At 55.8% G+C, this 13776-nt stretch overlaps 1 protein-coding gene across 1 annotated transcript; it reads right to left on the bottom strand.

Moving 5' to 3' along the window:
* Window positions 1-1663: 1663 nt before the first annotated feature.
* Dusp7 (dual specificity phosphatase 7) lies at window positions 1664-8774 on the bottom strand. Its single transcript, XM_003476718.4, has 3 exons — window positions 8084-8774; window positions 6289-6723; window positions 1664-3687 (listed from the first exon to the last, which is right to left on the bottom strand). Exons 1-3 carry the CDS (start codon window positions 8598-8600, stop codon window positions 3380-3382), a joined length of 1260 nt encoding a protein of 419 aa, XP_003476766.1. The 5' UTR covers window positions 8601-8774; the 3' UTR covers window positions 1664-3379.
* Window positions 8775-13776: the final 5002 nt, after the last annotated feature.

Raw genomic sequence — 13776 nt, forward strand, 5'->3', positions numbered from 1 at the left:
TGGCTGATGGATGGATGGACAGGTGACTCAGGAGAAGGCTGAGAAGCAGCTAAGAAGCGGCTGGGTGCCTGGGGCCAAGGCTGAGATGGAAACAGAAACACAGGCCCTGGGGGTAAGCTGGTCCCAAGGAGGAGCACAGCTTAGGGAGAGAGACAAACAGCCCCAGAGAGCCAGGTGCTCAGAGCTCAGAGGATGCTGGCAAGGGCCCTGACAAGGTTGGCTGGAAAGAATTACAGGTGTTCCAGCCTGGGAGCTGGGCTATGGGAAGTGGCCCAGGGCCACATGGCCTACCCTGAGGTCACAGAGCGAGGACCCGAGGCCCCGATACTTAGTCACAACCTGGGCCCCTGTCTCCCGGCAGGAGCCCTCGCCAGGCACAGAGCTGAAGTGGGAATTTCTGGAGAAGGCCCTGAGGGTCAGAGAGACCATCTGGCGAGGACTGCATGCAGGAAAACTGGTGGAGTTGGTTCTTTCCTGCAATCCTTGGCCCCCAGGCCTGTTTCAGGAGTCAGCTCAGGAGGTGACTGCTGCCCTACCCACTGGTCCTCTCCTTGGGCACGCTGGCACTGCCAGGCACTTACTTGGCCTGTCAAGGGCCCAGCCCCCAGCCCAGCACACGCGGGCTTCCCCAGCCCTGGGTGAGGGCAGCAGGAGGAACAAAGGCGCAGTCTTTGCCTGCTCAAGCCCCCACCCCCTTGCCTGCCCCTGGCACAGAAGGACCAGGGCCCTGAGGGAGCCCGAGGGCAAGAGCAACACCTACCCTTTGCTGACACCGTGAGAACCTACTTTCCCTCACCCTCTATGCGAACCTGCTCCAGCCAGAAGCCCAGAGGATGAAGTGGAAGACACAAGGGCCTGCATTCACACAGCTGCACGAGGAACCCAGGTGCCAGGGTTGGCAGAACCTGGGCTCTATCTGTCACAGGCCAAGCCATGATGTGGCGACCGTGTTCTGGCCCTACATGACTTGCGAACAGTGATGGGCCAGGGAAGGCAGAGCTGGAGTAACCCAATGGGGAAGACCAGAAGGGCTGTCATCCTGCTGACTACCCTCTGCCTGGTGCCACCCAGTGCTAATCACACAGCCTGCTAAAGGGACAGAATAGTGCCAGAAGCTGAAATGGGGAAACTGAGTCAGCACCCAGGCTTCCTAAATCCCTGCTTGGGGCTTACTTGATACGGCCAGAGGTAAAGGAGACCTAAACAGCTTGGAGCTACATCTTTGCTCCACTGTAAACAGGGCTGTCACCCCTGGAGGATCCATACCCTGAGCCACGGCCACCATCCTCCTCTGGGGCTTTCCCTGCTCTCAGCTGCAGCCTGGGTCTCTCTCTACCCAGACCATGCCTGTGGAAGCCTTGATGATGGAGGCCTGAGTGTGGCTGATGCCTCTTTGCAAACTCAGGCCCTAACCGGGACAGGAACACAATGAGCTCATGAGGCTCATGTGAGCAGCACCCACTGTCCCTGAGAGCTGGGCCCACTCTACAGATTGAAGCAGAGCCTTCATCTAGCAGCCCTGGTCCTCCCACCTTGGAGGCACCTCTGGTTGAGCTATACAAGAGCCTACCAGACCCTACGGAGGTCCAGGCCAATGCCTCACAGAAGCAGCATCCCACATCAATGTTCCAGGTACCCCACCCTTACCAAACACCATAACTCATTTTAAAGAAAAAATAATATTTATTTGCAATATAAACAAAGTCCTGTTGCTGGTTCGGGATATATATATATATACATATGTATGTATATATATATATACATATATATGTATGTATATATATACATATATGTAGGGTCACAAATTTTCCTTCATAAACTCAAAGAAAACTGGCCACCCTCTGGCATATCATGTACACAAATCAGACATATCTTTCTGGGTTTTTTTTTAAAAAATAGAGAGAAAGAGAACCACGTACAGCATGGAAGCTTTGTGTCAATCTCTCAACTGTGGCAAGATTTTAATCCGCTGCCCCCAAAAATCCCTGAAAACCACCCTGTGAGGTAAGATGCAGCGGGGGCAGAGTTTCCGTGGCCTTGCTCGCACGCTGAGTGCTGGCTCAGTCAGGGACACAGCTCCATGGCTAACCCCTTCCTGGGTCCTGTGCGCCCGACCCCTGGGTAGAACTGAGGCTGGAGAAGTAACGAAACTGGAGGCGGCTAACGGAATCCGTGGCTTTGTTCTATGGATGCTGGGGTGGACAGAGCCTCATACCTCTTCCACGTGGCCATCACTGCCCCATCTGCCCCTGCCCCAGGGTTAGAATGGATGAAGTTTCCTGGTGTTTGAAGGCATGGGCAAGACGTGAGTGGGGCAGGTTTCCACGGGACAGGGCACTGACCGGAAGCTGTGGCTGGACCAAAGCATCAGCCAGGATAAGGAAAAGAATCAGGGATGCAGGGCTGGGCCCTACCACCTACACTTTTCTCAGACACTGGCTTTCACTCCCAGCTAGAGAGAGGGAGCAAACATAGAAGTCATGGTAAATTTAGAAAAGGACCCAGGGTTCAGCCTCTGAAGGCTGGGCCCAGAAGGTCAATGCTACTGCTTGGCAGTCCCCCCAGCAGAGCAGAGGCAGGCCCCCCATCTTCTGTCTCAGGGAGGGCTGCAGGACCATTGAGGGGACTGGCCCAGCCCATTAAGCACACTTACAACAGTCAGTACAGGGGAGGCGGTGCCATGCAGGACTGGCCCACCACGGGGGATGGCACAACAGGGCCCTGACTCCTGGAGCACAGCAGCAGCCCCTGCCAGAGGGCCTCGTGGAGAAACAGAGGCTTCACACGTGTGCAAAATGCATTTGGTCAAGATCAACACGGGGTTTGTCTTTTCAATTGAGAACAAAAGCAAAACACACCAATAACTGCTTTTTGAAATAGGAAGAAAAACAAAAGGAGAACATGTCCCTCTCTCGCTCTCTCTCTTTCTCTCCTCCTCGGGATCAAGAAAGGCATGAAACATTGGTTTATACAATCCACTGTTGCATGTAGCCTGAAAATAACACTTTTCGTTAAAAAAAAGAAAGAAAGAAAGAAAAATCAAGAAGAGTTTGAATATACTCTGAACTCCAGGGAGCTTGGATTTACCTGCCAAAAGTAAAAAGTAAACTTAGGTCCATGGATATGTCTTTAAAAATAGCCAGATGGGCTGGGCCATCAGCATAACGGGGTGTCCTGGGAAACAAGATGAGGCCCACTGAGCCACGAAGCTGAGATCCCAGGCCTCTGCAGCAAGGGGGTCCTGCTGGTGAGTCCTGCCCCACAAGACAGCAAGGGAGCTGGGTACAGCCCGGCCTGGCCTCCAGGCGCAGGCGACATGTGTGGGTTCCTCAGGCCAACGGCAGCAGGCTGGGCCTCCCAAGACCCTGAGGCCCTGGCCTCACGTGGACTCGAGTGTGTTGAGTGGGAACAGGTTGCGGTTGGTGGGAGTGGAGAAGTAGAGCTGTTCAGTGGGCGCGTGGTTGTCACATGGGCTGCTTAGCCCCAGCGTCCGCTCAAAGTCCAGCAGCTGCCCCATGAAGTTGAAGTTTGGCGAGATGTTGGACTTTTTCCTCTTGACGAAGTCATAAGCGTCATTGAGCGACAGGTTCATCTTCTGCATCAGGTAGGCCACAGTGACTGTCACTGAGCGGCTGATGCCTGCCAGGCAGTGCACCAGGACACCACACTTCTTGGAGCGGGCCTCATCTAAAACATACAGGCAGGCGTCAGGGAGATGCCATCACCATGGATCCTTCGTAAACAGGTGGCAGGAGGGCCACATCAGTCAGGCTGGGCTCCATGCACAGCCTGGTGGCCAGCTGTGGCCATCTGACCCTCGAAGGACCTGGCTGGCGCAGGCATGGCAATTACATGGTACTATGGAGAGGGTCACAGCATGCTTCTGCTCCAAGTCCCTTCACATACCTGTGTCCTTGTGTCCTCTTCTGCACCTCACCTGAGCCTACGTCTTTACCGTGCTCTCAAGAGAACCTAAGCCAAACCAAGGGTCAGCAGACATGCATTGTTGTCACAAGCTGATGTGATTACTGCTCTCCTGAGCATGTCACAGCTGGTGCTGAGGGTGTCATCCACACCCTGGAGCGTCACCTACACCACGGTCAGTAAGCTATTTCATCAAAATAGAAACAGGTGCAGACAGAGCAAGAAGCCCAAGGCTACATAGAGCTTTCTCTTAATTTGGTACCCACTGCTGCCAGGCTGTGACCATGGTGGGGGCTGTTTGATTTCCTGGTATGACTCCCAAGGGCCTTCCCAGAGCCTCCTGGGAAACAGGACTGCAAGAGACTTCCACGGAAGGAAGTGGGGAGCCTGGCTAGCTCTGTTCTCTGCTCTGTGCCCTGTCCAGCTAGTCCCCAAGGTCTTAGCTCCAGTTCCTGAAGACCTGAGGACTTGGGTTGTAGGCATGTCTGAGGTCTCTCAGGTAGGGTCTGCTTCACTGGAAGCCACACTCCCGGCTCGATGGACCACGTGCCAGTGACATCTCTCACCATAGCCAGTGGGGTCTGGCCAATAAAACTGACTGTTTATCGGAGCAACTCAGCCCTATGATTTCTCTTCCCCTGAATCCTACAGCAGCTGCCTCTTTCTGTGCCACAGCCACACAGGAACACAGATTAACAAGCAGTCTAGGATCTTTGTGGTTGCCCTTCCTTGAGTCCAAATCTACCGAAAGCCAGACACAAAGTCAGCCCTAAGTCGACGATCTCCTACAAGATGACACACAGGCTTTTAGACTATTTTTCACTGTCTCTAGATGACAGAGTCTCGCTCCCCATCTCTATTCATTGCTGGGGATCTAGGATTAAGCACACAGGAGGTGTATAATCCAGGGGCCCCCCAACTGTGACATGGGAGGCAGGACTAGCAGGGGAGGAGAGAGATGCTGAGGCTCCATGTGAAGCCTTGGGGTCTGACCTTGGGATAAGAGAAGGAGGAGGTAGAAAAGATTTCAGTGACAACACCAGGGTACGTGGACCACCTTGTCCCAAACCCCCTCCAAAAAGATCTAGAGCGAAACTTTTTCTGCCAGCTTTATTTTGAGCCATTTCAGGGCCTGGCCTGACCCTGTTTCACTGAGTCCTATAGAATGCAAGGGCTTCAATTCCTTCACTTGTAAAATAGGGAAAAAGGTTCCCCTCAGCCCCTGTCTGTATCTGATTCCCTCCCCCATTCCCTTACCAGATGTGGAGGGATCTTCAAGAAGGATAAAAGCACCACAAGCCAGGTTCAGCCCTGGGGAATCTGGGGTCCCCACTCTGTTCCCTTTCCTTGGTGGAGAAGCTAACTCGTGAGACAGCATGCTTGGTAGTGTCCCCAGGCAGGGGGGCAGCTCTAGGCAACACCAGTCATGATCCCTCCTCTGGGCCTTAGCTTCCTTCCTCCCTCCCAGCCAGGCACCTAGTTTTCGGTCCTAGTAGATGGGGGGAGGAAGCCTCCCACTTCCTGTTATTAAAGCTAGCTAGCTAGCCCAGCCTGGCTGACAACAAACGCCCTCCACTGGACAGAGCCAGTTGGCCACCCCCATCTTGCTGTAAAGGCCACTAGAAACACTGGATCACCAGGCTCAGAGTACAAGTTTTACATTCACCACGAGCCTGTGACCCTTCCTCACAGCCTGGATGAGACGTAAGGCCAGGAGAGGACCTGGAGTCTAACAGCCTTCAGCTAGCAGAGGCGGAGGCAGGAGGGAAGCCCAAATCTGTTGAGGTCTTTCTCTGGCTCCCACCACCTTGTCTTTATGCCCCCTTTACTCTAAATAAATACCACAGGCTGCTAAGACCAGCTGGGGTCCTGTAGGGGCCCTCTGGGGTGCCACATCCCGCCAGGTGCCTGTCTGGATAAGTCTCTGGCTCCAGGGCTCTCTTTCAGTCCTCTCACGCACAAAGTAAAGCCCAGAGAGGCACCATGACAGCACCATCCCAGAGAGGCACGTGCTGAGGCGTGATACAGATCAAGTAAGGCCTGTAGGAGTCTGTGAACTGTGATGTTTCAGCTTGCTCAGCCCAAAACAACAGCAAAGGCAGAAAAACCTAAGCTGGACAGCAAAGAGCCCAGGACTCAGGGGACGGCTCAGGTCTGGACAGGTAGAGGGGCCCGAGGGACTCAATGAGTCATAGCAGGCATGGATACACCCACAGGCACATGCTGGCACATGCAAGGCACACACAGGTCTCAACAGGCCCAGAGGATGCCAGTTAGGCAGGGACGACACCCAGAGTCCTGCGTACACCTTGATGTGCCCACCCATCCACCCACTCACCCTGCCCAGCTCCCAGTACCACCTACCAATGAAGCTGATGGCCTCGGGAAAGAACTGGGAGAGATTCTGGCTCCAGTGGTCAGAGATGGGGATCTGCTTGTAGGTGAACTCCCCACCATGCTCAAAGGCGTTGGGCAGGTTAGGGGTAACATTGAGGATGTATTTGATGCCGTATTTGCCGAGCACATCCAAGTTGGTGGAGTCCTTGGCACAGCCGAGGTAGAGGTAGGGCAGAATCTGGACAGGGAAGGCTGGCTGGCTGGACGGCACAGGGCTGCCATCTGACTCGGTGGCACTGCTGGGCAGCTCTCGGTCTGACTCGCCATCTGAGCAGTCAGAGCTGATGCGTAGGCCCCCCAGGCCCAGCACCGAGGTGGGGGGTGAGTCACTAGGTGAGGAAGAGCTGTCCACGTTGGTCTCACAATGCTCCGAGTACTCAGTCTGGAACTTGTTGAAACCACCTGTGGCAGGGTGAGACACTGGTTAAAGTCCAAAGTGGCCAAGAAACCACCAGTGGCCAAGGTCCCCATGTCAGGCTCACAGTCAGTGTGTCCACACCAAGGATGCTACATGCAAACTCTCTCACTCATTCTCTCCATCTAAACTATGACCACTTCACAGATGAGGAAACTGAGGCCTGAGCTCTGACCCTTGCCTGGAATACTACAGGGTCTCTAACCATGCTACCAGCTTTAGGAGATCTGAGGATAGGTCCCTCATTCCTGTCCTGAAGCTTCCTTGTCCATTTTAGTATCCAGCAGTGCTCAGTAAGTGAGGGGGAGAGAACAGACAACCCAGCTCAGGCCAGCACCTGTGGATCTGCCAAGCTTTCTTACAGATGAGTCCCTAGGGGCCACCTGGGCCAGCCAGATGCACAAAGGGCCACGGTCTCCTGACGGGGTATCAGACTGCCCACCCCAAAAGCCTATGGGGGAGGGTGATGTGAAGGTACTGCCTTGTCTTCCCTCCAACACAGGCAAGTTAGTGAAAGGGCTCTGGGTCCATTTCTCTGGAGCCCTCCCTTAGAACACAAGGCCCCCAGTACTAGAACTGCACAGGGGAGGGCCGCTGGGTTATATAGGGACAGAAACGATGGGGAGCGGCTTGCAGCTAGGCATGGGCCCTGCTCCCGAGGGTGCTGCAGGCCTCCCCTTCCCTGCTGCCGTCCCACTGCCAGCGAGAGGCCATTTTGGAATGTTAATTGGAAACACGGGCTGCAGCCACTCACCCCCCACCCCCACCCCAGCCTCCCGCTTCCATAAGCTCTGGGGCAGCAGACTGGGGTTTCGGGGTCCCTGTGAGGTCTGGGCCAGGGTAAGGACACTGCCTGCAACCTCTCCAACTGGGCAGCAATTCCCAGGTGGCAGGGGCCATACAGAGATCCAAGGGATCTCATCATAAAGGGTCCCTATGTAAAGGGGGTTGGGTGGTGCTATGAAAGGTGCCTTTCCTGACCCTGGCCTTCCCAGGACACGAATTCCAGGTTTGGCCTTGGGCCCTGCCGTTATTGGGTTCCAGAGGGCCGCCTCTGCCCCACCTCCAAGGAGCTCTTCTGGAGCATGGGCGCTGCTGTCGCCCCATCAACAGGAAAAAAACGAACACCCCAGGCAAGGAAAAGTTGGTCCCACCCACTTGGATCGTGCCTAACAGGGGCCCCTAGCGCTTGCCTAAACCCCCGCTGCGGGGAGGGCGGACACAGGCCAGGGGCTACGTGGCGTCTGGCCTGGTGGAACCAGCGCAGAGGAAACAGCCTACAGCTGGGGCGCTGGGGACACTGAGGGGGAGCCTCGAACTCACAGAGGGTCTGGACGCTGCCCTCACCTTGGAGGTAGTAGGCCTGGCAGCCGTCGTCGCGCAGCTTCTGCAGGAGCAGGCCAAGCACAGAGGCGGGGGCGCCAGGCTCCGGCTGCCACTCGGCTGTGGCCTCGTCGTAGAGCAGCACGGTGGCTGCCTTGCAGCGTGTGGCGAAGCGCTCCTTGTCGGCGTGGTTGGGGATGATGGAGCGGATAGGCAGGTTGCCCTTGCGCAGGCGGCGCAGCATGAGGCCCGGAATGGCCAGGTTGATGGCCGTCTCAATGTGCGACGACTCGAAGAGCTCGTGCGGCCGGCAGTCTAGCAGCAGCAGGGACGCGCCACCACGCGCCTCCAGCTCCTCCTGCAGCCACTCGGCGCTCTTGCAGGGCATGGCTCCCGCTCCGGTCGCCGCGCCCGCCCCAGTGCCGGCGCCAGACCCAGACCCCGCGCCGGGCTCCGAACCCGCCCGGGTGTCCCCAGCCCCCGCAGCCCCCGAAGCCGACATGTGAGCCCGCGCTGGGGGGCCGCGGAGCTGGTTTTTCATGGGCAGCGCGGGCGGCCCGGGCCCAGGGCCGGGGCCGGGCAGCCCTGCCCTGGGACGGCGCCCCGGCCGCGCGGGCCCCAGCCGCGTCTCCGGGCGCCCGCCTCCCGCCGAGCTGCGCCCGCCGCCCCGGCCTCCCGGCCTCAGTCCCACCGCCTGGCCTCCGCGCGCGCCGCGGCCTGACAGCCCCAATTAAACGGCGGCTCCGGCGGCCGCGCGCCCAGGCGTCCTCCCGGGGGCGGGGCCGGCAGCCGGCGCCCGGGCTTAAAGGCGCCGCGCCGCCGCGGCCCCCTCCCAGGGCTGGGCCTGGAGCCCCGCACCCCGCGCCTCCGCGGTTTCTCTTGGCCCGGAACTGGCTATCAGCTGCTCAGACAGCCGAACCTAGCCACTTCGGGCGACCCCGTGCCTGTCCTCTAAGCTGTTCTGTGTCCCAGAGGAAGAGCTAGAGTAGGGAGGGGTTCTCCCTATCTGGCACCCGGCATTTACAGAAGCAGAGGTGCCCCGGGACTGCGGTGCAGGGCGAGAGGTCGGTCACACCATGCCTCCCGCCGGTCATCTCATTCATTCATTTTTTCCTCGACTTCATTCAGCAAACGGAAACTGCACGCCCACTACGTGCCAGGCAAGGTTCTGGGCGGATACTTTATATGGGACAACCGCAGCATCCCCTGACGCTCACGGTCTCAGAGACCGGAGTTGGAGGGTCTCGATCCCTGCAGGCTTTCTGAGGAACCGCCACTTAGATGACTGGCTGGGCTGGACGGACGGCTCAGGGGTGTTGCTAGCCTCCTACACTAGGGGAGAAGCCTGGGAAGGGAGAGAGAGCCCTTTAAAAACGCTTTTTATAAGCAGGGTAGTGACAAACGCAAAGTGAAACGCCACGTGACTTTTCCACCCCAGCGGGTAGGAGGGAAGTGCTCTTTATAATCAGCTGTCTTTCGCCTAGCGTTCCCCTAATGTACCAATCAACCTTCGAGGTAGGCGGGCATGCACAGCGTAGAGAGCCAATCACGAAGGAAGGAGCTGTTACCGGAGGGAGGCGGGGCCCGCCGTTGGCTCCACCCAGGGCGGGAAGTGGACCTGACCCTCAAAGTGTGGCGTGTCGTCTGGGTTGGTGGGCAGGGCAATAGAGATGAATGGGCCTCAGGTACCCTTGGAACAGAACTGCTCGGTTTAGGCGGCGTCAGTGTGCAGGACCTGCACTGCTGTCCGCACCGAACCGGGGTAGCCTTTCACTTAGAACGGAGGGGTCTGCGTGGTTAGTTCTCAGCCGGCTTGGTGCCCTCCTGACTTTGGTACTTAAGTCTCCTACTCTGTCTCAGCTGAGCCTCTTTGCCCCCACCCTCAACAGAAGGGAGGGATGTTTGCTTCAGTGAGGACGACTGAAAGCCAGAGCATTTCAGCTTTCAGCTGACATCTGCCCAGAAGGCACCAAAAGCAACTCCAGACCCCTCAGCCTTCTGAGAGGGACTATCTGCGAGGTGCTGTCAGTGCAGCAGAGAACTGTTGGAAAGTAGATAAGTCTTATCCATGGGGGTTGGATGCCCAGAGTGATAAATCAGAGTCAACGTTTCTGCCTAGGGTTGACTTTGGGTTGCTGGGCAAGAACCAGCTTCCCTAGATCCTAGGAAGAGCTTTCTAGTCCTGAGAGGCTGAGATCCAGATTCTTTCCTGTTTGTTTACTGATGTATTGTGTGACTGGAATATGGTTCTTACCTCTTGGCCAGTTTCCCCGATGTAGGATAGTGCTAGCCTGGACAGGGTCCTGCCAGTCTGTGGATCCTTGCTTCCTTCCTTCAAGGCTTAACCCTGCAGCTGGCATTCTGGGTGCTGGTTGTCTGGGATGGAGGCAGTACTCAAAAAGGCCTGACCTGGATGCAGTGGAAAATGCCAGTAATCCCAGCTTCTTGGGAAACCCAGCCCGGGCAACTTAGGGACCTAGCAAGACGCCAATCCCACCCCCCCAAAAAACAAGTCAAAGTCATTGTCCAGTAAATCTGAGGGTAGGCCAGAGTCACATACATTGGGAGGCTCATGCTGTCAGTGAGACTAGGCTGTGTGTTCCCTGTGCTGAGGTGTGGTTGCCTAATGATTGCCCATGGCTCTGATGACCCTTGACTGACGGTTCAACTGAAATAGGTGCCTCCCAAGTGCGACAGCAGTCCCCCCACCCAACCCTAGAGAAATGAAACCTCTCACATTAGCTTGAGATGCGTCTTGTCCGGCTTCTCCGCATCCTGCAGGACACACAGGCAGGGACGATCTGTGAGAATGGGCAGATGGAGACGGACTGGATGTGACAAGAGGCAAGGTTTGGATGAATACAGGAAAAGGCAGGAAATGTGAGGAGTGGGTGACTGTGGAAGCAAGGCAGGTGACAAGAAATCTACCCTGGCCAAGGATGCACCAGCAGGGTCCCAGGTTGGAGGAAAAGCCCACAGTCTGGGTTCTGAGTGGAGGCCTTGCCTCCATCTTGAACAGCTACTGTGGAGTTGCACTGTGGATAGACTAGGTCACAGCAGGGCTGCCCTGGGAGGCGGGGTGGGCTCAGGAGTCCTTGCTGTCACTTTCTGGACCCTGAGTTCCAGGAAATTGCCATGATCAAACCAAGAAGCCAGAGCTGCCCTGACCAGGGCCTGTCCTGCAGCTGTGAACTTCCATCAAGGATACTACAGGAGGGCACCTGGGAGAGGGTCTTTCTTGCCAGAAACCTGGTGTCCTGGATATTAAAGACATTATTTCTCTTAAGGAAGGTGGCCTTTCCTGTCTTTCTGGGCTCAGGTCCGCATTGCCTGCGGCACCCAAGAGGCACTCAGCTTGCCAGGGCCTCTGAGAGGTAGGACAAGAAGTGAGAAAAGGCCCCCAAAACAGGTCTGATTCCCCAAGAGGAAGCTGGTCTCAAAGGGAACAGTAGGTGGATGTAAGTCCTCTGTGGACCCTACCACTCTCATACACCCCATACCCCTGTAGGCCTTTACATACTCTACTCCTTAGGCTGGCCATTTTCACCCTAGCCTTTGGCTGCCTTCAGATCCCAGCTCAGATGTTACTCTCCAGGACTCAAGAACTGTCACAAGGTTCAAGAGCATCAGAGTGAGTCTGGTCTCAGCAGGCCTTCGTGGGCAGCTAGGGGGGGCTTCACTGGGCATGGGCTGGCACTAGTAGATACACCATGGACTGCAGTGCTGGTTCCTGCTCATCTGCCATGGGGGAGGACAGACAGACCTCATCAGAATGATGTCCTGATATCAAGTAGAAACTCATGCTACAATTGTCCTAGCCCCCTTAGGACCAGAAGTGCAAGGAACTGACTTCTCCCCACCTTTAGCATATGCATGGGAAACATGGTGGCCTATCTCTAAGGAATCCATAGGCCCCAGAGGGGAAAGAAAAATGTTTCCAGGATATTTGTTCTTGGTGACACAGCTTGTTGGCCACCGAGCTATGTGGATGTGGGTGTGTGGCACATACACACTGGTATACATATGCCCTTGGGAACCTCTGCTATTCTCAGAGAAAAGCAAGGGCCAGAAAACAGCCTATCAGTATGACCAGGCCTTATCCTGACAGCAAAACCGGCCTGTGTGTGGCTCTGGGCTGGATGGGTGTAGACAGAGAAAGCAGCTCCAAACATGCCTTGTGGGTCTGGGCCTGGCATTGGGTGAATGGGATAAGGCAGGGGGTAGAGGAGAAAGGAGAGGCTTAGGGGGGTGCTGCCATGCCATCAGGCATCCAAAGTGAGTGGAGGGATGGGGCAGGGGCTACGCTGGAATGCAGAGTAAGGATGGGCAGGGGCAGGGGTCCTGGAAGCCTACAGCAGGGGAGCCCACCTAGACTGGAAGATCAGAGAGGGCCATGCCCAGTGAAGCCCCCCCTAGCTGCCCACGAAGGCCTGCTGAGACCAGACTCACTCTGATGCTCTTGAACCTTGTGACAGTTCTTGAGTCCTGGAGAGTAACATCTGAGCTGGGATCTGAAGGCAGCCAAAGGCTAGGGTGAAAATGGCCAGCATGCATATGCTAAAGGTGGGGAGAAGTCAGTTCCTTGCACTTCTGGTCCTAAGGGGGCTAGGACAATTGTAGCATGAGTTTCTACTTGATATCAGGACATCATTCTGATGAGGTCTGTCTGTCCTCCCCCATGGCAGATGAGCAGGAACCAGCACTGCAGTCCATGGTGTATCTACTAGTGCCAGCCCATGCCCAGTGAAGCCCCCCCTAGCTGTCCACGAAGGCCTGCTGAGACCAGACTCACTCTGATGCTCTTGAACCTTGTGACAGTTCTTGATGTGGTGTCTTCCTGGGTTAGACAGATGATGTCTAAGCCAGGCCAGGAGAACACTGTGAATGACATGGCAACTCTCATCCTATACAGAACTTGTGATTACACACATATGCACCCATACATGCATATGCACATAAGTACACACAACATACAGACCCACTGATATATCCACATATGCTCACAGGCACATACCAGCATATGCAGAAACATATAGACCTATGTGTATTTGCAGAAATACACAATTCAGGCCAGGTGTGGCCAGCCCAACACTGAGAGGGCTGAGGCAGGAGGATTGATCCAAGTCCAATGCCAGCCTGGGCTACAAAATGAGTTCAAGGCCAGCCTGAACTGCATAGCAAGACCCTGTCTCAAAAAAATATACACAATTCATGTGTGCATATATACTCTGTTATATACATGCATTCAGGCCCTGTGTGGGCGCTTGCTATTCCTGTCGGAGGGGTGCCTACAGATAGGTCTTCTAAAGGGTTATTAACAGGCTGGTGGGATCTATAATTCTCTCACTAGTAGTCTAGGCACCTGAGCTCACCCTATTAGCTGTTGTGGGATCGTCGTTCTGGATAGAGGACTGATAAAGGCACCCTTGCCTTCCCAGCAGGGGACTGCCAGGCCCTGGCTGACAGCAGTATGACTAACCGATGCTTGTCTGAAAGGGGTAAGAGTGAGGGTCCCTACTGCTTAGAGAAGGCAGAGGGTGAGAGAAGAGCCAGTACTTCTCATCCCATTCATTCTCAAACATTTCCTGAGTACCTGCCCTGTACCAAGGACTGTACAAGGTGATGAGGTAGGGATTCATAGCTGCCTCTCCCAGATCCCCACCCAGGTTGCCTCACTGCGATCTCCTTCTGCTCCCTGCCTTGTGCTGTGGACACAG

The sequence above is a fragment of the Cavia porcellus genome, unplaced genomic scaffold (genome assembly GCF_034190915.1).
Source record: "Cavia porcellus strain 051 isolate PalLab524CR breed Dunkin Hartley unplaced genomic scaffold, mCavPor4.1 scaffold_5, whole genome shotgun sequence".
Taxonomy (NCBI): Eukaryota; Metazoa; Chordata; class Mammalia; order Rodentia; family Caviidae; genus Cavia; species Cavia porcellus.

Bases quoted from the DNA above. Each gene is read 5' to 3' on its own strand.
- Dusp7 (XM_003476718.4), bottom strand. From the start codon at position 8,600: ATGAAAAACCAGCTCCGCGGCCCCCCAGCGCGGGCTCACATGTCGGCT. The intron at 6,724-8,083 runs GTGAGGGCAGCG...ACCCTGCCACAG, and splicing joins CCAGGCCTACTACCTCCAAG to GTGGTTTCAACAAGTTCCAG. The intron at 3,688-6,288 runs GTAGGTGGTACT...TGTATGTTTTAG, and splicing joins CGAGGCCATCAGCTTCATTG to ATGAGGCCCGCTCCAAGAAG.